Source organism: Typopeltis vanoorti, chromosome 19 (assembly GCF_054136105.1).
Source record: "Typopeltis vanoorti isolate ZY-2024b chromosome 19, IOZ_Tvanoo_1.0, whole genome shotgun sequence".
NCBI classification, from domain to species: Eukaryota; Metazoa; Arthropoda; class Arachnida; order Uropygi; family Thelyphonidae; genus Typopeltis; species Typopeltis vanoorti.
Genome location: NC_143567.1, coordinates 9,022,056 through 9,047,481, shown reverse-complemented (window position 1 = coordinate 9,047,481; position 25,426 = coordinate 9,022,056). Strand labels below are relative to the sequence as shown.

The following is a 25,426-nucleotide window of genomic DNA, read 5'->3' as shown; positions in this document are numbered from 1 at the left end:
ACATCTATTCTGAGCAACATCATGGGCATGCTAGTTACAGTAAGGTCCTATATAATACTAAATTATTCTGGACAAGGAGATATGTTCAGAAGTTCAAGACCAACGAGTGAGAGCTATAATGGCTCATTATCATATGTAGTGATGTAATAGTGATCTGAATCGTGGATCTTATCTTCCCAGTACAGCAGGAAATGAATTGAAAATAAAGCTTGATCTAGTCTTCAAAAATATCCCAAAACTCTAAAAGGATGATCATCAGCCCACTCTCCTGAGAGCACCAAAGATGGAAGAATGAAAAGAGTTGCAATTAAATTAAAACAGTTGAATATTTTATATCAGGAAGTGAAGAGAAAGTGTATCCACTACATCACACTACATATAGTGTGATGTCCTTTTATGCTGGGAAGGTGGTGATATATGTCAGTCTTGTATGACTGACTACTGCCAGTTATAGTATACTTGAATGTTATAATCTCATTTGAATCTCTTTAGAGCACATCAGTAGCATCTATCATTGCCATGACTGCTGAAACAGCTCAAATATCACAATGAATGAGAACACTTTATTCAAAAAAAAAGGCAAATCACCACATAAAGGTCTTTGTTCTTCTATAGAAAAAATTTTTTGTATCTACAGAAGTGGATACCACCAGATGTAACAGGCAATGTGTTATATTTTTCATGAGAAGGTGAAAGATAGTATTCATTGGTGCAAGATGGATAAAGTCATCATGCTCTTGGAGATTAGACAAAGCTGAAAGCATAGCTAAATTCTTACAGTGAAAGTGAAATTGTTGTGTATTCCTTTTTATTATTATTATGAATTTCACCCATGAAAGTTGTCAACTCTTTCATGGGTGGGATTAGCACCATAGGTGTGCTGAGGGTCAGATAATTTGAAATCTTGCACTCGAAACAAAACATGGCACTTTTTTCAAACTACTTCAGGCCATCAATAAATATGGTGATGGTCTCATGCCAGACAATAGAATTCTAATCCACAATCTTGTTTAGAGAGTGTATATGCTGTCCACTTGGCAACTAAGCCATCTTGCTAAGTATAATCAAGATGGCTTAGCTGCTAAATGGACAACATATACACTCTCTAAACAGGATTGCGAGTTAGAATTCCATAGTCTGACATGAGACTATCATCACATTTATTGATGGCCTCAAGTATATCCAAGTACTTCATGTCTGCAGGCTACATCGTAAACCTAGTGAGGACTCCATGAGGCATTATACTATTTTTCATAAGGATAGGAATAGACCTGCTTCTTGTCACCAACCAAATTATGTTCCAATATATTGAAATTAACACTGCTCAAGAGGCTGTTGCCATTTGTATCTCAGTGTAATTCATAACTATAGTATGTTCATTTATTACTAGCAATTTCACAGTTAACTTAGATGGTTCTTAAAAACCTTCTCCTTCCATAATTCTTATTGGCAACTTGGCTTTGTGAGGATGTGAATTCCAGTGGAGAGGCTGGAGCATTGAATAAATATTTGACAATAACTTTTCCATTGCAGCAGAAGTAACGAAAAGGAAAAAGTATTTAACTAAACTAGTTAGTGGATTTTGTTTTGACACAACCATCATCAAATTCCTGCCATGTACCCTCAAGGGAGTGTACAGGATATGATAGTACTACATGAAAAATTTACATCATTATTAATTTCCTATCTACAATTTTCCTCCAAATCAGTCTGTTACTTGTCAAGACTCCAACAATATCAGATCTTATATTTAAGTATAAAGAGCTAATAAGCTTCATTTCGGCAATGAAAACATTACTTAAATTAAGGGGATATTAAATCCCACATAGTTTTAAAACCGAATAAGAAACTCAAAGATTAGAATCAGAGAGTTTCTTGCCGAATATAGTAAACTATAAAGTATCGGCGACACTAGCGTTAGCCAATGCAAGTGATCCTAGTACGTAGTACAATACCGGACGACTCGTTGCAAAGGTGGGGGAAGTTCAGATCGCTATTCTTAGGTATTTTCCATAATGTAAAAACACATTTCCTAGGAAATGTATGCTGTTATTACATTATGGAGGGAGGTCACTACCCAGACTGGTTTCAGCCTTTTTTGAGGCTTCATCAGTGAGTAGCTAGACCTAATACCAAAGTGTATAGCGAAAAGAACTTATATACTCTGCGAACGAGTTTTCCAAACAGGTGCAACCATTAAGTTACTTAAGTATAAAGAGCTAATAAGCTTCATTTCGGCAATGAAAACATTACTTAAATTAAGGGGATATTAAATCCCACATAGTTTTAAAACCGAATAAAAATTTAAAACCGAAAAAGGCTGAAACCGGTCTGAGTAGTGACCTCCCTCCATAATGTAATAACAGCATACATTTCCTATGAAATGTGTTTTTACATTATGGAAAATACCCAAGAATAGCGATCTGAACTTCCCCCACCTTTGCAACGAGTCGTCCGGTTTTGTACTACGTACTAGGATCACTTGCATTGGCTAACGCTAGTGTCGCCGATACTTTATAGTTTACTATATTCGGCAAGAAACTCTCTGATTCCAATCTTTGAGTTTCTTATTTGGTTTTAAAACTATGTGGGATTTAATATCCCCTTAATTTAAGTAATATCAGATCTTATATTTCTATCGTCTAAAGCACTTTGTACCATATCAATCCACCTATATCTTAGTCTTCCTCTGGGTCGTTTTCCTGCCAACCTGGCAGAGAACACTTGTTTTGCTAATCTTTCCCTGCCCATTCTGTTTAAGCGACCATTCCACCTGAGATTAGCTCTGCTAACTCATTCCTGGATGCTAACAATATCAAGTTCTTTCCTAATATCCCCATTTTTAACATAATATTGCCATTGATGCCATCTGTTCATGCCTCTAATCTTTCTCAGGACTCTCAAATCTGCAGTCTCTAGTCTTTGGTCAAGTGTTTTACTTCTGACCCAGCTCTCAGATCCATAAGTTAAAACTGGTTTGAACACTGTCTTGTATACAACTAATTTAGTGTTCTGACTAATTTCTTTCTTATTCCATATGAATTTATTCAATTGACTTTCTACCATACCAGCTTTGTGGATTCTGTTGTCTATTTCCATATTTAATTTACCATCTTCACTAAAAATCATGCCTAAGTAGCTGAAATGTTTTACTTGTTCCACAGGTTCTCTGTTCACAATGCAGTTGACATTTTCAATGATTCAGCCTATTTTCATTGTCTTTGTCTTTTATTGCTGAGCTTCATACCATATCTATTACAACAGTTATTCAATTTAGTCAGGGAATCTTGCAGACTTGTAGCGGATTTATTTAGAAGTGTAACATCATCCGCATAAAGCAAAGAACTGACATTAACATCTCCAATTTTGATATCAGGTTTAATACCAATTTCCTTCATAATATGATCCATATAGATAATGAATAACAGAGGGGATAATGTATAAGGAAAGTAATCGATTATTTTTAATAGGTTATTTTTTGCCGATTGTTTTTTCTTAAATAACACATCAATTATTAAATTTGATTTTTATTTAAATATTAGCATTACTTTTCTATTTAAAAAATCTTTTTTTTTTTTTTTTTTAATTTTAGATTATTATTTTTTTTAATATGGCAGACTTTAAAGTTGTAAATTTACATCATTGTATGCTGTTTTTTGTTTCACCAAGGAAAGAATGCTAACGAGGCTACCAAAATCATTTGCTCAACTTATGGAGACGTATTGAAATTTAACAAATGAAAGCGATGGTTTAGGAGATTTGCAGAAAAAAATTTTGATCTCTTTGATCGTCATCGATCTGGAAGACCGCTTACTCTAGATGACGATGCTCTTAAGACTCATTGAATCAGATCCCAAACAAACCATACAAGAATTAGCAGAGAAACTGAATTCATCATGGTCAACTGTCCAAGAACACTTACATAAGAGTGGCAAGGTTCTTAAACAGGGTGTATGGGTACCGCATGAACTGTCAGAAAAAAACAAAGCACAGAGATGGGCGATTTGCAATTTATTGTTGACCAGACAACAAAATGACCCCTTTTTGGAATGAGTCGTAACTGGTGACGAAAAATGGGTGCTGTATTAGAATAATAAACGCAAAAAAACAGTGGCTTTCTCAAAATCAAACTCCAATTCCAACACCTAAAGATGGACTTCATCCACAAAATGTTCTGTTGTGCGTTTGGTGGGATATTCATGGAATTATTCATTACGAACTCATGAAACAAGGTAAGACTATCACAGCAGTCATCTACTGTGAATAATTAGAGTGACTACATCAAACATTGTTAATCAAACGTCCTGTGCTTGTCAATCGAAAAGGGGTAATTTTGCAGCAAGATAATGCAAAACCACATTCTGCAAGAATGACTCAAGAAAAAATTAGGCAGTTAGGATGGGAACTTCTACCACATCCTCCATATACATCGGATATTGTCCCTTATTCAAGTCCTTAGAACACAGCATAAGAAATAAAACCTTCCGTTTGCAAGATGATGTCCAAAGCAGTTTGATATCAATATGAAAAATGTAGTTCAAAAAATTGATTACTTTCCGGTCCCCCCCTTATACATCCTTGTCTCATACCAAATTTAACATTAAACCATCTTCCTGTACTTCCTTCAATTCTAACTGCTGACTTACAACTCAAATAGAGACTAAGTATTGCTTGATATAATGCCCCATTGACACCATATATCTGTAGCATGTTGAATAGCTTCTCTCTTGGCACCTTGTCATATGACTTTTCCAGATTGAAAAAACTTAAATACAGATCCATGATTTCTCAACTATTTGTCGTAAAGTTAAGATCTGATTCTGACAGCCTCTGTTTGGCCTGAATCCAGCTTGTTCTTCACCAAGCTTTTCTTCCACAATTCTTCTCAACCTTTCTCAAGTATACTGGCATAAATCTTGCCAGGAACACTCAGTAGGGAAATACCTCTGTAATTCTCACATTCAGTTTTATTTCCCTTTTTATATATGGGTGCTATGAGAGCTGTACTCCAATCATCGGGAATTTGCCCCTCTGTCCAGGCCTTCTGAACTATGCAGTGCAGCCACTGTAAGGTTTTTATACCACCATACTTGAGCATTTCTGGTCGAATATCATCTACTCCTGCTGCCTTTCCACATTTCAAGCTTTTCGAGTTTTGACACAAAATATCATCAAAAAGAAAACAGTGGGAAATTCTCATCTTCAGGTTTAATGATATGAAAATGGTACAGTGAAACACTTAAAACTCAGATTTAATAGTTCACTTATTTCATCTCTGTTGAAAAAATCATCAATATTACTATTTTTATATTATATCATACAATATGAAAATTTTAATAATACATACAAAAATCCTGTGTGGAAAATGTTAGATTAGATGCCTAAAGTCCTCGTAGGGCTACTCTCTCTGTTGCCATTGGTAGCCAGCCTTGCTGTTGTTTCAGAAGTTTAAGAATTATTGCTTCTTGGGAAGTTTCATTGTTTTTTTTTTTTTTTTTTTTTTTTTTTTTTTTTTTTTTTTTTATGTTGGGCCCATACACAGGAGGTTGATTGGTCAACCTATAGTACATTAGTACTGTGTATGTGTGGTGGGTTGGGAAAGGAGGAATTTGTTTACATTTGATTTGAAATGACTAAATTATATTCGTTGGGAAACACAGCAGGTGGGAGACTGTTCCACAGTGCAGCAATTGCAGGGATGAAGGAAGAGGAAAAGAAATTTGTTCTGTTTGTTTCTAGGTGTGCTGTGAAGGGATGTTGTGCAGCAGCTGCACATGTTCCAATGAGCTTAGTACTGGTCGGGGAATTATTGATGTTATTTCAGGTGAGTATTTCCCATGGAAATATTTGTAGAATATACTTACTGCAGAGACCAAACGTCTGTGTGAAAGTGGGGGGGAGAGTTGGTAAAGGATGGATCATTCATAAGTCTAATTGCCCTCCTCTGTATTGAGTTGAGCATTTTGAGAGAGCTTTTAGGGGCCCCACCCCATATGTGGGAGCAGTATTCAATAGTTGGTGGATTTGTGACTTGTATAATGTTAGTAGCTGTTCAGGGGTGAAGTAACATCTTGAGCAGAAGAGAAATCCTAGTTTTTTTGAGGCTGAGGATGCAATGTTCGAGATATGTTTGTGCCAGGAGAGGTTTGATATGAGGGTGATTCCGAGGAGCGAGATCTTAGGCTGTCTGGAAATTTGGGTATCGTCGAAAAGGATACTGGGAAAAAGGTGTTCTTTTTTTATGGGAAATAGTACAGAACTGGATTTTGTTGGCATTGAAATTTATGAGGTTTTCCGAACCCCATAGTAGGATGGCTTGGAGATCGGAGTTGAGGGTGGTGGTGATTGATGTTCTGTAGGATGAGGTGAGTTATGTAGGGTAAGGCTTATCAAATGCAAGCGAGGAGTATAGTGTGCTGTCATCTGCAAAACTGTGTATTAGGTTGGAGGTCAATTGCAGTAGGTCGTTGATGTATAGCAGGAACAGGGTTGGTGAGAAGACAGAACCTTTCGGAACCCAGCATTAATTGAGTGGTGCGAGGATAGGGACCCATTCACCATCACACATAGTGTGCGTCCAGACAGAAAATCCACCTACAGAAGTCCTGGGTCAGACCGAATGATGGTAGTTTGCCTAATAGGCCTTTGTGCCAGACCCAGTCAAAGGCTTTGGAGATATCTAGTGCAACCACTTGAGATTCGCCAAACCTCTCCATAGCATTTGTCCAGAGATGGGTGACATATGTGAGTAGATCTCCTATAGATCAGCAGTGAGGGAATCCATACTGGCAGTCATTTATTTGGCGAGTGTCTTCAAGATAGTGTAGGAGGTGGGAATTGGTGATTTTTTCCATTACCTTTGACAGGACTGAGGTAACCGAGATAGGGCGGTAATTGGATGGCAGTGACCTGTCACCCTTCTTGGGAATGGGCTGAATATAGGCTAATTTTCAGTTTGTGGGATAGATTCCAGTGGAGTAGGAGAGTATATATAGGTGACATAGGATAGGGGTCAGTTCTGGAGCACAATTTTTCAGAACAATTGGGGGAATGCCATCGGGGCCAGGAGACTTTTTTGGGTCTAATTGGGACAGTATTTTTCTGATTTCATCCTGGCAAAAGGATATAGGGGCATTGTATGGTGGGTGTCTGGAATGGGTGGGGGACATTTACCATCAGTAATGCATGCATTTGAAGCAAAGTATGATGCCAGAAGATTGGCTTTTTCTGTGGGTGATGAGGCAGTAGAGCCATCAGGGTGTGATAGGGGGTGGGAATAGTGTTGGACAGAAGTTACGGCCAATTGCTTTGGCAAGAGACCAAAAGGCTCGGCTGCCGTTTGGACAGGGTGCTAGTTTCCTGCTTTTGGCTCTTTCAAATTCTGTTTTGAAAGCGTTGATTGTTTTTTTGCATCTATTACGGGCTTCGGTGTAAGCTTTGAAGGAGGATGAGGTTCTTGATTTCAGCCAGTTATGGTATGTCTGGTGTTTCATCTCTACAACCTTGGTACATCTTTTAGAGAACTAGGGTTTCGTTAGAGAATGGTAGTTCAGAGTGTTGTGTGGAATGTATGTATTCATGCTGGTGAGGATTACTTTGGTAATAAGCTCGGTGCATATGATTGGGTTGGAAGGCTGGAAGCAATAGTCCAACCATGGGAATGCGGCATAGAAGTTGCGGAGGCTGTCTCACTTGGCATGTTATAGTGCCAAACTACTCTTGTATGGGAGTATCTGTGTAAACGTTTGGATGGGGGAGGAGATGAGCAATAGGTTGCGGTCAGAATTGCCGGGGGGGGGGGGGGGGCTGGGCTCACTACTTTCACTGTGTATTTGGAGGGGTCATTGGTGAGGAAGAGATCTAGGGTGTTTGGGGAGTGGTTTGGGTTGTCTGGTATTCTGGTTGGCATCTGGACAAGTTGTGTAAGGTCGTTGGTGAAGGTAAATGTTTCTGCATCTTTGCCTGCAAGATCTGTACAACTGAAGGAGGAAAGCCAGCTAGTGTTGTGGATGCTAAATCTCCTAGGAGGATGATTTCGCTGTTGGGAAAGTGGGATTGGAGAAAGTCGACTTTTAGGGAGAGGAAATTAAAGAGCTCAGGGTGGTTGGTTGCGTTGGGGGAGCAATAGAGGCAGCAGATGAATTGAACTGAGTGGGGAAGGGATATTTTCAACTAAAGAAGGTCAAAGTTGGGTGATTCTAGGTTAGGTGCTCTCTGGCAAGGTATGTCTGAGTGGATGTGTGCGCAGACATACCTTGCCCTTGTGGCGAAAGTTGTTGAAGAGTGAGTAGTTTGGGAGGTTGAGATAAGTGGTGCTAGGGGGAGGTGAGATTTGGGTTTCTTCCAGGAGGAGTAGGTGGGGTTTGGTAGACTGTAGGTGGTAGTGGACACTATTCAGGTTGGAGTTTAGGCCACGGATGTTGGTGAAGTGGATGTGTAGGGCTTTGTGGGACGTTTGTTGGACCTCATGGGTCTTGCACATTTCCTATGCGGTGCCTGCCTGCTGGTCTCCATGGTGGCATCACTTGTTTTTTTCACCAGTTTATCTTGTCTGTAGTCGATGATCCAACTGTTGTCACCATTTTGACATTTTTGTAATAAGTCTGGTTTTTGCACGTATACGCGATTGGGGGCAGGAGTCTTTGAACTTGTTGTAGATTGCTATTATTATTTTTGATGTGCTTGTCGGCGTGTCGCAAGTCACTTTTACTAGGCGCGGAAAGTTCGTACCATCCTTCCTTTTATTTATAGGCCCGAAACGATGGCACCTAACGATATTCTCGGGGTTGATGTTGCATTCTTCGGCTAGTTTCTTGATGTCCTCTTGTAGTGATTTTCCATTTTCCGTCGGGAAGTTCAGAATGATGGTGTTGAGTTTTTTGTGTTCAGCCTCCATCAAGTCGTTTACCGTTGATGCGATTAGATTGCAAAGTTCTTTCACTGGTGGAGCTTGCATTGCGCTGGTTTTCGATTTGATCTAGCTTAGCTTTGACTGCACGTATATTTTGTTGGTAAAATTCCATTTAAAGCATTGATGTGCTGTTCGAGATTTTCGACACGTTTGCCTATGTTCAGAAGTTGTTTTACCGAAGGAAGGCACAGCGGACAGGAGAACTGCTGGTTAAGTTGGATAAGTAGCTTATGTGCAGCTTCGTCATATAACCATATACAGTAAAACCTTTTTTACACTTTTCAGGGGACTGATTGAAAAAATGTGTAAATAGCAGGAAATGTAAAAAAAACATTAAAAAAAGCTAAAAGATGACTTACTGCTAGTATGTGAGTCTACATATTAGATTACAAAATTTAATAACTGAAAATAAATGAATTTACAATTACTTACATTTATCTATTGAAAAAATCTTTAATTGTTGATTGTTTTTGCTTTTCGTTTTTTTTTTTTTTTTGACATAGCACCAGGTTGCTTTGCATTGAGTTCAATGCTTGACTTGTTTTTTTATTATCGTGTTCAAAGTGGACACGGAGAGTCCGAGATCTTTTGCTAAATGCACAAGTGTTCTGGCATGCTAATCTACACATCACAGAATTGCCATCTTCTACCGAAATACATTTTCTGTCTTTTTTCTCCATATTACTAACATGGATAATCCACCATCGCAACTTGAAAGCAACTTTGACATGCTAAATTACATAGCAGAAATTCTGCAATATCAATTCATGCTGTGATTGAAAAATCACGGTATTGCTCATCTCTACATTACTGCTGCAAGCATGCAAGTCACCGTGATGGCGGAAACGAAACTACAGCCGAAAGCAACGCCATCTGGGAACAGAAATCGATTCGAAAACCAGTATTGCCACCTGAGAAAAAAAACGCAAATCATGGGAAATAACGTCCTCATCAAGTTGTTAATGGTGGGAAAACAATATATCGTAAGAATAGGCCTTAAGACGGGACCAACGGAAAATGGCGTAAATTGCGGGAACGTAAAAATGGGGTTTTACTATTAAGTATATTAAGATGTAGCTAATTTTTAAATCTGCTGCTTGCGCGCACACACACACACACACACACACACACACACACAAAAGTTTGTATTTGCTTCAGTGTGGTATAGTAGTTTTTTTCCCACTTCATTTATTCAAAGTGTCCAAGGCATGGTCACCCAGACCTGACTGACAGTAATTGTAATGGCAAATATATTTCTTGTGTTCTTTAAGACAGCTGCAAGAAAAAAGAACCTTGAATACACCTGGAACGGAGAGGGGTGAGAGAGAGAGAGAGAGTTGATTTTTAGGAGGTGGATAAAGGCAACCTCATATGAAGTTTGAAAGCAGTGCAAAAATTTTATTTCTTTCAAGTTTTTTTTCAGGTGTCCCAGTTAAATCTGAGACATAGTAATAGCATTATTATAATCTCTATGTTAAGATGGATATGAGATAGTGGAAGGAACAATTTTGTAACCATTGAATATTGATAGGAAGGATAGTGCATAAAGAAGAGTTCAGTAGTGAGGGAGGAAAGCTTGTTTGGAAGTTGATGGCTCTTTAATAAAGGGTCTTTTTGATACCATATTTAATCTAATAGACAAGCTTAGGTGTTGAACATTATTCATAACTTATTTTAACAGTATTACAACACTAAACCAATAAATTATGGTAATAAAAAAGAGATTTTTTATTTTTGGCTTATATTTCACTGGTTTTCAAACCAGTATCATCAGTGCACAGTACATGTTTCATTTAGCCTGTGACAATCAGTAAGTGAAAGAATTCAAATTGTAATGGATAAAAGATCTGAAGTCCTATTTTGGCACCCTCTAATATTAAAAAAAAAAGTATTACAGTTATGTAGGAGTTGATTTTAAGATAACAGTCTCCCGAATTTTTGGCATATTAATGCAACCATTCTTGTTTAGGTTAGGAGAATGCTTCATAGTCATTGCTGATTAAAAATAATCTTTCTGACCTATCTTCTGTAAAGCACATTGGTTTTTTTCCATCTAATCCTGTGTGAAGGTGTGTCCATAGCATAGTCTGTCAGTCCAGACTTGCTATAATAATTGTAGCAAATGTACTTTTTATGTTCTCCAAGGCAGATGTTTAATAGATCCTCCTGGTTGTCCATAGTAAGCCAAGTCACATTACATGAAACTTCATACACTCCAGGATATGCCAGAGGATGGTTTATCCTTAGGAGAAGGGTTCAGAGTTATTAGTTTAACATGTTTGAATGTCGTGTAAAGATCATATTCAGTAGTACTTTGGCAATCTTTTCAGATATACCTCAGACATAGGGAATAGGAATAGTGGTGTTTTGCTTTTGTGTGTTTTAGAAGGGATAAAGTAAGAGGGCCATGTAGCATTTTATCTATTTTGTAGGAGCTATAGCCATTGACCAGGAAAGCATGCCAAAGATATTTAAGTTCAGTGGAAAGAGCTCCATCATTAGAACAAATAGCTCTAATTCTCTAATTGTTTTTAGAATACCTGTTGGACTTGGATGATGATGTGATTGTTTATGCAGATATCTTTCTAGGTGTGTTGGCATTCGCATTCTATAAATGGAAAGAGTCCATTTATAGAATGGACCATCTGAAAGTTGGGTGACTAATGTGTCAAGGAAAGGCTAATAGTTATTAGATTCTTTTTTCTAATACTTTTTCTTTTTCTATTACTGTGAACTGAAGTTTGGGGTGTTGGCTGTTTAGGTAAGTAACAAAAGAATCAAAGGTGTCTTTGGTGCCCAATCAAAGACATCATCAACAAAGCATAACCAGACTAAGGGCTTTTACTTTGCTATGGTAAGCAGTTTGTTTTTGAAGTATTTCAAAAACTGATATGCAGTTCGGTTGCAATGATTTTATGTAACAACATTTGGCTGGATCGATTATCGAACATTGTTATGTCAGTTGTGAAAAAGACTAATTGAAAATGTGTTTATTAATTAATATTATTTTAATTACAGAGAAATGGACTTTGTTTAGTACTAAGTGTATGGTTTATCCAAGGCATAGTCTGCAACAATTATGGTCAATCAGGCCTAGTAGACCATACCTTAAACAGAATCAGATGAAAGAAAACCACCACTCCATCACAGCAAATACAAACTTGAAAGATTCTTTTTAGAATCTCTAGCAGATGTAAAAACCAGCCTGATTGAATAAATATGGTTGTATTAAACTACCCAAAAATTGGAAAACTTTAATTCTTAGGCCTCCTGCCCAACATTTAAGGCTAGCCAACAGCACCCATAGAGGGACCCTTCATAGGACTTCAGTCTTTATTTATTCTTTCTAATTTCTTCCATGTATTGTTTCTTGTTTGTTTTTATGTATGTTATTACAATTTTAACATTGTACTCCTAATGTTGTCTCTGTGACTGAGACGAAATATTGAAATCGATTAAACCTGTTGTTTAATGATTACTCTTTGTGCTGTAAGTTATTCCATTAAAGTGCAACATTAATGTAAACCAGCACCTAAGCCTAAATACTCATTTTACTCATTTTTGATGTAGTGAATAATGGTTATAACAAGGAAATTTTGTTGGTCCCGTGGTGGTCACATGGTTTGACTGTAGTTCAAAACTTCTCAAGATTTGCAAAATGGTAATTCTCAGACTCCTGGGTTAACAGCCAAAGCCAATTGAAGATGTTAGACTTACTTATTTACTGTCCACTTCTGTTGGGAACAGGTTGAGTCTTCCATGTTTCCACAACAACCTCCAGGAATCTCCGTCTCTTGCATGGCTAGTGCGCTGTTTATAGGTTTGTAGTCCTGAGTTAACCTTTATTGATGTTATCCATTTAGTCTTGGTCTTTCTTTTTCTTCTAATCTTGCATACAGAGTGAGGTTGAGTAGCTTTTGTGGTGGCATTCACTTGACATGTCCATACCATTGAAGTTTGATCATTTTCTATTAATGAGTCTGTATAGTTTAGGTCTTGTCTTATAGTTACATTTGTTTTATTTTCTGTCCATTTTGTTTTATTTATTTTTCTGAGATATTTCATCTCAAAAGTCTCCAGTTTTCATTATAATTGCATTATATAATTTTATTTTTAGAGGTTCGGAGATTTTATTATTTTTCTAGATTTTACCTAGCTTATTAAATGATAACTATGCAGTCGATATTCTATTTAATAGTGGTCATGGTATCTAAGGGTTCTGTTATTACTGTTCCTAAATAGTTGAATTATTTTAGTTGTTCAATTGTTGACCCATTGAAGGAGAAGTTTACTTTTTCTTCATTTTTAGCAATTATCAAGATTTTTGTTTTGTCCATGTTTGTGGTCAGACTGTATTGTTTAGTTTGGTTATTGGTTCACCATTTTTGATTTTGTGTCTGTTATCATTATGATGTCATCTACACATTTTATGTTATTAAGGTTATAACCATTTAGGTTGACCCCTTTTTTCTCTTTCCAAAGCTTTGTGTGATGTTAAAAAGGTATGGGGAGATGAGACATCCTTGGGCTACTCTTTTACTGATGTTTATTTTATCTGTTATCTGTTGAATTTAATTGTTGCAGATGCAGCATTGAGTAAGATGACAATGAGTGTATGAATGGCATTTGGAAGAAGCAATTAAAAATATATCTTGATAGGTTCACAGGATTCGATGACAAGCCTTACTGTTCATGAGATATTGCTGCTTGCTAAATAGTTGGTAGTGGAAGCTGACAAAGACCTCATAGAATTATTTATTATTATTTCTTGACACCTCCAAGGTGTCCGAAAACTCATCTAGGGATGATAACCTACTCTACAGCTCTCCGCCTCCACCACTACTCCGAACCTCTACTATCATTATCATCTACATCAACGCCATCTACTGCCCACCACCATCACCACCACTAGTATTTTTTGTCTCTACTTTGTCTTTCTTTTTTTTCTAATGGATTTAAGGATTCTTTTATCAAAAAAGTTTTTAACTGTTATTGTATCTCTACCTCTTCCAGTACAGAAGAAATAACTCTCATTCCTATCCCTTATGTGCATGACATTACTGAACACATAGTGAAAGTTTTAAAACCACTGAATATTTTGTTGCCTTGTGTCCCATCAGAAAAGTCTACCTTTCTCACTTCCACCTCTCAGTTATCTAGGTATCTACCAGATTCCTTGCTCTTGTGGATTATCCAATTTTCAACAAACCAGTGTTTCTCAAACTTCAGATATCTGTGTACCCCTTCTTAAATTTTCATTATTACCAAGTACCCCCTTATCAAAATCATCATCATCATCATGCATTTCAAGGATTTAGGCCTAGCATGGCCTGATCCGGCCTTAGAAGTCATCGTTGAATCGTTTAAGAGGACGTCCTGGTTTTCTTTTTCCTAATGGCTTGTACTTGAAGGCTTGTTTTGGTAATCTTTCTGTTTTCATTCTTTGAATGTGTTCCATCCATTTATGTTTATATTTTTTAATTTTTGCTATTACTGGTTCTTGGTTTAATTCTTTCATAATTTCTTCCTTTCTTTTGTGATCAAATAAGGTATGCTTTGCAGTTTTTTCATAAATTTCATTTCTGCTGTTATTAATCTTTGTTTGTCTTTTTGTTTTATTGTCCAGATTTCGCTTCCATACATTAAGACTGGTAGGGCTAATGATTTGTATACTTTTTTTTTATATAACTAGGTTTGGTTTAAATATAGAGTTAATTACACCTGTTATTTTTAAATATTTTGCCATTTTTATGTTTATATCTCTTTCATTTTCATATGTGATCATAGGTAGTTAACAAGATTTTAGAACAGGTCAATTCATTTATCTATTACTATTTTAGTTCTTGCTGGACCTTGTCCTTTAAAGGCCATAGTTTTTGATTTTTCTGTTGATATTATCATACGATAATCTTTGGTTATCTCAATTAGATCTAAAATAGCTTTCTTTAAGTTATCTTCAGAATTTGTAATTATTATTTGGTCGTCGGCAAAAAGGAGAGTGTTTAAGTTCACTGTAGGAGAAAGTTTAATTCCTTGATGTAAATTTTTATTCCATTTTATTATTATTTCATTTAAGTAGATATTAAAAAAAGTTGCTGAGAGGAGACATTCCTGTCGGATCCGTTGGTTTATCTCTCTCGTATATGATAGCTCGTGATTTAATCTTATTTGTATTTGATTATTTTCATATATACTTGTGATAGCTTTTAGGATATTATTTGGTATTTGTCTTTCTTTTAATATGTTAAATAATGTTTCTTTTAACTTTGTCAAATGCTTTTTCAAAGTCAATAAATGCAATATGTGTTTCTAAATTGTATTCTCTTCTCTTCTCTATTATTAATTTTAGGCAAAAGGCCTGGTCTATACATGATCGTCCTTTTCAAAATCCATCATCATTATCAAATTCCTGCCATGTACCCTCAAGGAGTGTACAGGATATGATAGTACTAAATCAAAAATTTACATCATTACTAACCTCCTATCTACAATTTTCCTCCAAATCAGCCTGTTACTTGTCAAGACTCAACATTACCAGATCTTATATTTCTATCGTCTAAGGCACTTTGTACCGTATCAATCCACCTATATCTTGGTCTTCCTCTGGGTCATTTTCCTGCCAACTTGGCAGATAAACACTTGTTTTTCTAATCTTTCCTCACCCATTCTGTTTAAGTGACCATACCACCTGAGATTAGCTGTGCTAATGCATTCCTGGATGCTGACAATGCCAAGTTCTTTCCTAATATTCTCGTTTTTAATATGATATTGACATTGATGCTATCTGTTCATGCCTCTAATCCTTCTCAGGTACCTCTAAAATAAAGTTTTCGGAATATTTCATTAGTTTGCTTTTTAAGATTCTGCTATATATTTTGTTACAGGAATTTAGTATACTGATACCTCTATAGTTTTTAGGGTCATCTCTATTACCTTTTTTAAAGATAGGAATCACAATTGCTTTTTTCCATTCTACTAGGGGATACCAGTTGAATAGATTTTATTTAAAAATAATAAGAGTCTTTCTTTGAATCTTGTTCCTGCGTATTTATATAGTTCTGAACCTAGCTTATCTTCTCTGGGTGATTTTCCATTTCTTGTTTCTTTCAGGCTGATTTCTAATTCTTTAGTTATTTCCTTTTTATTTTCGTTAATTGTTAGCCAATTGTCTTTTTTAAAATATTTGTCTGTCCACAATTCTATGTAGTAATTTAGAAATTCTTCTAATTTCAATTCGGTGTTTAATTTTATGTTTTCTTTGGTATCTGCATTTAAGTGTTTCAAAATCTTATATACATTGGGTCTTATTTTATATAAATCATGTTCTAAATTAGAAACAAATTTATTCCATGATTCTCTGTCTTTTTCTGACTTCTCTTTTAGCTATGGCTCTTATTCTCTTATATTCTATTTCATCTTCTAATCTTTTACTGCTTAACCATTTGTGATAGGCTTCTTTTTTCTTTTTGATTATTTCTTTGATTGTATCATCCCAGATCTTCAGTTTTTTCCTTTTAATTGAATTTTTTGGTCTTTCCTAAGCTTTCATTTGCTGCTGCATTTAGTATCGTTTTTATATTAAGCCATTCTATTTCTATTTCTTCATTTTGTTTTATTTTATCAAGATATTGATTAATTCTTTGTTCATATAGCCATTGTACATTTGTGTCATTCAGTAGTCTAGTTTTATAAGCAAATGCTTCAACTTTTCTTTCTGTTGTTGTTACTTGTAGCTGTTGGATCCTAGTTCTTCTTAATCTATACTTTGGATCCGGCATGTTAGTCACTATGATGTTCTTAAACAAAATTATAAGTTGCTAGTTGATTTCTAATTCAATATAGAGAAAATTTATATTTATAGACTGCGCCACTCTATATCTTAATTGGTTCAAGAATTGAAGAAAAATCAACTCGCAACTATCCTCTTTTATATGATGTTATTATATACACTGGCCGAGTATATTTAACTTACTTAATTTTCCCGCTTTGGTTCGAATATTTTATGAATGGTGCAGTAAAAGAGATTCAGGCAAAATACAACTTTTCATTAACAAAAACAAACATTTAATTTCAAAATCATAAATTTTACACTTAACTTCAAATCAGTAATTAAGATATCACAATCACTTCAGCTTCTCCGATAAGTACAATCAAACTCTGAAAAGATAAATCTGTTATCTCTATGTCACAGTCTTTTCATAGTTCCTTAAGTTCCAAATACAATAAAAATTGCAGTAATACCTCTTCATAAACAGACACTTAATTTTACGCTTCTTTTAATTCTCCACGATAGTTACTGTTAACATCAGAGAATTCTCTGAACAGAAATATTAAAGTTGGAATAATCTTACCGTTAATCTTTTTCCTTCATCAACATACACACAAACACTTTTTATAACTGTAAACACTTTTAACAATAAACAGCACTCATTAAAATAAATCTTCTAGCATTAACTGAATTAATTTACGGGCACAATACATTTAATCAGATGTTCTTGTATGAAGCACTACTGATTACTCTTGAATTAGGGCAATACACAATAATTCTTTAACTTGGGGTTTTATATGTACAGATGTTCATTCCTCCGGCATTCAAATAATTCTTTAGGCACTATAATTCTAAATCCCGCTCTCATTAAACACAACCCTGTTGCCTCTATTTATTCTCTAGTTACTTCTTACTATGCTTCACGTTTCAGTGTGTCCTTGAAAGGTTGGACCTGAAAATAAATCTCAACTAAAATATCGCTAGTCATTCAGTAGTCACTCAGCTATCTTCCGTTGCTTTATTTGTTATTCAGAAACTTATTAGCTAACTACTTCTCAACTTATAGACTTTATTTAGTTGCTTGAGTGACTTGCCGACTCGCTATTATCGCACTGTGATTGCCGAATGCCCGATTCCAACCTAATGCCAATCCTTCTCTCTCTAATAAATCTCTAATGCTCTAATCCCCTAATTTCCGCGTTCGTTGCTTTTTATATTCATTCTTCCTGCCTAAATTCTTCTCGTGATTTCTTTCTAAACTCTTTTCAATAAACCTCACGTGGTGTTCCAAAACGTGCTCGCTCACTTACATACGTTTCCATGACAACAAAACAAAATATAATAAAATTGAGCTATTGCATAACGTTAAACTTTCACAAACAGGAATAAATAAAGAATATTTATATTTCAATTAATGCGCAGTTAATTTATCAGATACAAATTTTTATAATATTGACATAACAATAAATAAAATAACTTATTAATATTTAATACAGTCTTTTCATTATACTTACATATCTTTGATTAAATAATTAAATATTAGACAAAATTAAGGTAGTTATATGAATATTAAATTTTAAAATAAGTTGTTTACATTAAATAATATTTACAAGTCTAGCCTTTGTGATGGAAGATCATGTTGGATTCTGAACCAAATAATAATTACTCTAATCTCTACATAATCAGAGTCCAACATAGCCATTTAGGTGGTAATCTTAATTTTATTTTAACAAGGAAGTGATCACTGCTTATTTCATATCCTCTGTGAACTTGTGAACTCTAACATCTAGTGAAAATTTTGATGTCTTTTCATTTAATATAAAATAATCTAATATTGATTTCCATCCTCTTGCTGCCCAAGTATATTTATGTATGTCTTTATGTTTATAGAAGGAATTCATTATTTTTAGGTTATTATAAACTACAAAGTCAATCAATTTTTTACCATTCCTGTTTAGAGTATGTTCTCCATCTATTGCTATATTATTATTAATTTTCGTGTTTCCAATTCTTGCATTTAAGTCTCCTGCTAAAATTAAGTAATCCTCAGCCATAGCCAAGTTAGCCGGTCTTGGGTGTGGGCAGCAGGGTTTTTCCGCCAGTTTATCTGGGGTTTTTCATCCTGCAAGCAGGCAAACCGGCCCCGTGAACACACAGGTTACAGTCATAAATACTTACAGCAAGGAAGGCAACGGGAAACCACCTTGCTCATAATCATCTCTCCCTAGAATGGTAGCATATAGCTACCCTCCCTCGGCCGTATGGCAGATGGGAACCAGAAGAAGATATATGTTTTGTAGCTGATTATAAAAATCATTATTATCCTGCTCTCTTCTTTCTTCTGGGGCATATAAACCAGTTTTTGTTAAATAGCCTCTATCTATTTTTATTCTAGCTTCTATTATTCTTTCATTCCATAATTTATAATGTTTTAACTGTTTTGAAAGGGAGTTATGAATCTAAATCATGACTCCTGCTTGTGCTCTTTGGTCTCTGTCAACTCCACTGTATATTACATTAAAATTTTAATGTTTCATTTTTTAAAATTTTTAAAAATTTCAAAATTTCAAAATAATAATAAATAAAGTATATTTCATTGTAAATGTCTATTTTATTTGAATTTATATGTTCATGTAAACCAAAAATATGATTTATTTGTAATGGAACAAAATTTAGAATAGGTTCCTCTTCATTTCCCGTCCATGAAAATCCACATTTCAAGTAATTCATATCATACTTACGAAGATTTTTCATCTCCTTCCTAGTTGGTTCTCTAGAGATGTCAGACGACACATCCTTATCAATTTCATTTGATCCAGATACAATATCAACGCTTTCTTGTCACTTACAGCTATTTGTATCTGCTTTATTGCTCTCTTTTGTGCATTGTATAAATCCAGTCTTTAACCAATGATCCATACTTAAGAATTTGAAAGCTCAAAATATTACCGTATTTATTCGAATATAACTCGCACTCTTTTTTCCAGAATTAAAGCTAAAAAATCGTGGTGCGAGATATATACTGGGATTTTTGGAAAGTAAAGTTCAGAAAAAAAACTGAAATTGATGTGACTTGCCAAGAAGCTCCTATTCGCTATCACTAATTTTGGCATCGAGAACAGTTTTCTTATGTGCATCGTCAGTCATCTACCCAAATAGCTTCATCTTCTTTCCCATTATTTCAAGCAAAAATTACCAGTTATTTACAAGACTTGAGATACATAATGAACAATCCTTCACAAATGACTAGAGGTAAAAGCAGAGCACCAAACAGACAGCATTGTTAGGCCAGTAGAGAGAGAGCAGTGTAAAATCTTGAATAAAAGGAGTTTTTGTAATAAAATACCTTTTATGCAGATTTTACAAGTATGCTAAGTCCCACTAAAATACTTGTGTATTAATAGAAAAACTTGGTGTAATCGAAATGGAAATAATGTTCTTTTTGAATTATTGAATCTTATAATATCAAAAGTTTTGTGTTAGAACAAAGGAAATTATATATAAGGTAAATTGTGTCAAAGTGTACCTCTAGTCAACTAAAATTCCAGACAGATTAAGGGATTAAGTCATGACCTGAGGCCACTGCAAATGCGAAGGTCGACATTACACAGGGTTTCCCATCTGAGTCCACCGATCGACGAGGATGACAGGTGCAGAACACCAGGGTTCCCAGGGGAGTTAGAAAAACGAAGGTCATCGGAACCGTATAAATAGCAGTTTCTGCATCGAGACGGGATTTTTACTTGCTTACTGGCTTGGTTTAGTCTGTTCCTGGGAGTTAAGAGTGTGTTCCGGAGTGGAGTTTCTGTTCGTAGGGCAGGAAGTCACGTGGAGTTCCGACGAAAGAGTTCGGACTCATGACGGTATCAAGGTCAACTTAAGCCGAGGAGTTTAGAAGAAAGTACGATGATCATTAACGGCAGCTGAGCTTCACTAGAATCATAGGTGATGAATCGTTATCCTATTCTGAGACCTGTGTTCACAGAGCAATGGCCAGAAAAATGATGCAACTAAGGCACGCCGTATTAGGAGGAACCAGATGCCGAACTTCCAATCCGTAGGAATTAAATTGTCCACCAATAACAAGAAAGAAGTCTTGCAAATTTCGAAAAAAGATGTTCAGGTGCAGTGACAAAGTCTAACGGAAACAGGAAGGGATAATCAGCTATAGAGGACCAGACTTCGTGAAAAGTAAGAACTTTCCATTACTTAATCAGAAAGAAACTTAGATTGAGATGGTGGTTTGAATTGATGGAATTGTTTTAAAATTAGAGTTACAAGACTTTAGGCCTTTGATCTAACAGTTGAATTAATGTAAGAGAAAGTCTAGCTGAGTTGTATAGTGAATCTACTTGTATTTAATTGTAGTAGTCATTCCTTAAGGCTGAAGTTTTATATGTTGACGATTTGATTATATGTAAAGTTAAGAAAGGGGGGTAAAAATTTCTAGACAAGTAGTCCTGCTGAGATTCAGATGATTGTGAGAAATGATTGTATAACTTGTATTGAGGTGTTAGATATAGCGTACATATTAGATTTAAGTCAAATTAATTTGTGTCAATTGTGTATTTGTTTCTTAGTAATGAATAAATTGTTTTCTTGTCAAAATAACTTGCCTGATCTCTAAGTTCAATGCACTACTCATAAAATCGAACCTTTGTGTCTTAAAGTAGATATTGCCACGACTGCAGAGTAAGAAATATTTGTAATTTGATATAGAGATAAGTTGGAAAGGAAGGAGCTGTGTGTCATACTGGGTGTTCTATTCTTCGGAGGGAAATTCTCCTCTTATCCTAGAATTTTGGTAGCGCAGCTGACTAACAAACTTAAATTTTGGAAAATTAAATTTTCCAAAATTTAATTTAGAATAAACACCAGTAAATCGGACAAAGAGATTGGCTCCAGCCCGAGGCACTTTCTTTGTTCTTGATGTCTTGCACACACGAGCCTTACTAATTGCGGCCACAAAATAGAGGTAACGTAACTAACGATGGGTCAGAAGTATAGTAAAAGTTAAGAAGATAAGTTTCAAACGAGAAAATGTAGAAATTTACAAAGGCGCAGCTGAACAAGAATTAATTAATAAGAACCATAATTAATAAGAATTAGATTAAACAATAAAAAAACATAGATTTAATAGCAGTTATGAAGAAGTGCATATGATTGGTGTGGTATTAACAAAAGATCGTGCGAACCAAAGACAAGCCAACAGTTGAGCTGAAATGCTAATTCTCTTCAACTGAAACACATTCACTATATATTTCTTAGTGTTAATATGTTCATGCAAGGTTGGTGTCAAGCAAAACCATATGTTGCACCGGCAACATATGGTTTTGCTTGAAACTATATAGCAGTTTCTGTTGGAGGGGAGATGTGATTCATAAGTTAGTGTCGTTTTTATCCCAGTTGTCTCCAATTGCACTATTTGTTGAGAAATATATTATAGACTGCAAATGTCTCTGTACCTTATTTAGTGATACAATAAAACTACTTGTTTTTCTTGCGTCTTCAGCATAGGGACGCTGTTGGGGAGGGCATGTTGTTTACCGCAGAGAGCGAGTTACTATCATCAGGATATGACCGTCGTGGCAGTAACTCGCAATTTGAGTAGGAGAATTCATACATAATATATAATTCATTGAGAAATATGTACATTTAAAGTAATTCTTTTTTTCTTAATAATGATTCCATTCATTAATGATGCATAGCCGAAAATTGCCACGTACCCCCTGAAGACCTTTCGTGTACCCCCAAGGGTACGTGTACTACACTTTGAGAAACACTGGTCTAGAAGAATACAAATCTTATATTAAATACCACAAGCCTGAACAGTCTGGACTTGCAGAGCTTGCTGTCAACACTAAACATAGCTTTGATCTAAAAATTGAGACGTAAGTGGAAGAATCCATTATAACTGATTAATAATGCAATCGCATTCATTTAAAAAATTCTACAAATAAAAAAATTTAAATTAACATAAGTGATTCCATTAATAATTAGTTATAATAGAGTGTTTATAAGTTAGAAAATTATTTACCTTATTTAGTTATCTTACATTAGCTACTCAGGTGGCACTTTTTAGAATTGTCTGTTACTGATTAATTGCTGTTCTGTGATCGAGTACTGATGATGCCTACGATACTTAGGTGAACATTCTACAGTAATAGTTTTTTACATGAGTTTTTCATCCATTTTTAGAATTCTTTTGATTATGCCAACTTACAGTATTTCATTATTGAAACAAATTTATGTTCAAGTCATGGACTAGTCATTAGTAAACATATGTTCTGACATAAAGCCATATATATGTATAAATTCATTAGAAAGAACACACAAGCAATAAGAAGTCTTGATTGTTGGATTATTGATAATAATATTTGAGAGAGTTTGAACAAAATACATGCAAAATTTAGAAAAATCCATTGGCAAAATCTGAAGAAAAAATTGATTCGGCCATGAAAGCGGCATGTGGTGACGTAGCCGGTAGACTCAAGAATTTAAAGTTGCAAAAGTGAGAGATCTTAAATTAAGAGAGTGAAAGGATGTTATCAATGACAGAATTGTATTAACATAAAGATATCATGATACCTTCACGAGTTCTTGGATTCGTCTAAGTGGCTACGCAATATCATGTGATCTATTGCTACACTATACATAAGATGGCATGATCTGCTTTTTTACTAGGCTATCTACCAACCACTATATATTATTTTTGTCTGTTAATTGAGTGTTCTCTGGCCAGTATACCTATTTTGTGGTATAAAAGTCTGAATTTCCATGAGAGAGAGAGAGAGAGAGAGAGAAAGTCACATATCTCTACATGAGATTGGCTAACTCATCCTTTAAAAAGTCAGTATCAAGACTACTTTAATAATGAAAGAATTAAATAGATCTTTTTTCAGTTGAAGGGCACTTCACATTATTCTGCCAACTGTGCTACAGTCCTTAAATATTAACATGCTAACAATGCCAAGTTCGGCATTCACTAATGTGTGATCAGAGCTAATCTAATCTAACCTAGTATGGTCATTCAGCAGGATGGGAGAAAGGTAGTAAAACAGATGGTTGATGCAAGAATGGTAAGAAAAAGGCTCTGAGGATTACTAAGCTTTAGATGGATTGAAACTGTTTGCATTGCCTTAGAAGATTGAAGTATTATATTTGACAGTATTGAGAACCTGACAAATAACAGATTTACTAGAATACCTGACTTTACACAGTTTTGAGTAACATACTTTTTCAATTAACATGGTTAGTAAATTGATTTCACAATTTATTTAACATGGGTTAAAAATTCTCATAACATGAAAGAACTCAGAAGAATGAGTGCACTGATTTGTTCACATATTCAAAATATTTTTTGACCAATCAAGAACTAGTATCCACTGATGCCAGCAGAGATAGCTATCTGCTTTTGGTATCATCCAGTGATATTTGGCATCTGATGTGTTCCTTGGATTCTAAAGTCCCATTTGTAATTTCTGGCAAAGTTTGAAGCAAAGTAATTTTAAGATGCTGCAAATAGATAAGCAGAATCTAGTCCAAATGAAACTTCTGGGACTCTCACTGACCTTGAGGGTTTTTGAAGCAAAGCAATTTTAAGATGCTGCAAATAGATAAGCAGAATCTAGTCCAAATGAAACTTCTGGGACTCTCACTGACCTTGAGGTTAGATTATCTGTTATATCACTAAACACCTGTGGCAGCTCGTCCATAAGGGCTGCAGGGCTGCCTTAAATTTAGTATTAGTTTAATCATTTTATAAGAGATTGCTTATACATGGAAATTCAATGGAATTGCTGATTTGAATTTAATTGAAATATTTGAAATTCACTATATGGCACTTCAGTTAAATGAATTAGTGCAACTCTGATTTTGGAATGTTGCTTATTTATTTAGGTAACAGAAATATTACTATACTCCCCTCCCCATCACTTTTTTTCATTTAATATTTAATGACAGGTTTTTAAAATTAAGAGTGGATTCATTATTTACTGTACCAAGAGGCTGAATTGGTAAAAGCCAATTTGATGTAATATTTATCTTTCTATATTCTTTATTATTTCATTTAGTATTAATCTTTCAGTCTTCTGTAAGTGATAATAAATGTTTATGTTTTAGAGGAGTCTTTCAGAATCTTATAGAGAAACATTTTCCAGCTTCTAATAGAAGAAAAACTTTAAAGTTACTGGGACTTGATGAAATATTTGATCACACAAAGGGCTCAAAACGTAAACGATGTAAGTTTATTTTATTGTGCTGATTAGTTGTTTATAGATTACAAGAATATTTAAATGGTTTGTGTTACTAAATATGATACATTAAATTGGATTTTTTATTGGACCATGATTATGTATATATGTTTATCAAAATCATGGTCCAATAAAAAATCCAATTTAATGTATCATATTTAGTAAAAAAAGGACCAAATATTAACTATCAAAAAGTTTGTGTTACATTATTATTTTATTATTATTGTATGGGCACTTCCATGGAATCCAAAGACTCATCATGAGAGACCCAATTTATAAACACAATCTATCATACCTCTTCTTAAACCCATTAACAGACAAAGCACTAACAACTGACTCTGGCAACCCATTCCATTCCATTCATTAACAACTATCCAAGTGAAAAATCTAGTTCTCACACCCTTACTAACCACACTTTTACTCACCCTCTAGGGATGAACTCTTGTTTTGTCCCCTCTAGCTAAGTGTTGAAACATTTCCCTGCATCATTCCTAT

General features: G+C 35.0%; 1 protein-coding gene across 1 annotated transcript in view; it reads left to right on the top strand.

Moving 5' to 3' along the window:
• Positions 1-25,426, top strand: part of LOC150095842 (protein strawberry notch homolog 1-like) — a 447,536-nt gene that overhangs the window by 207,419 nt on the left and 214,691 nt on the right. The window contains exon 13 of the mRNA XM_090408811.1: positions 24,801-24,919. Within this exon, the coding sequence (XP_090264937.1) occupies positions 24,801-24,919 (119 nt within the window). The remainder of the gene's footprint in view (positions 1-24,800; positions 24,920-25,426) is intronic.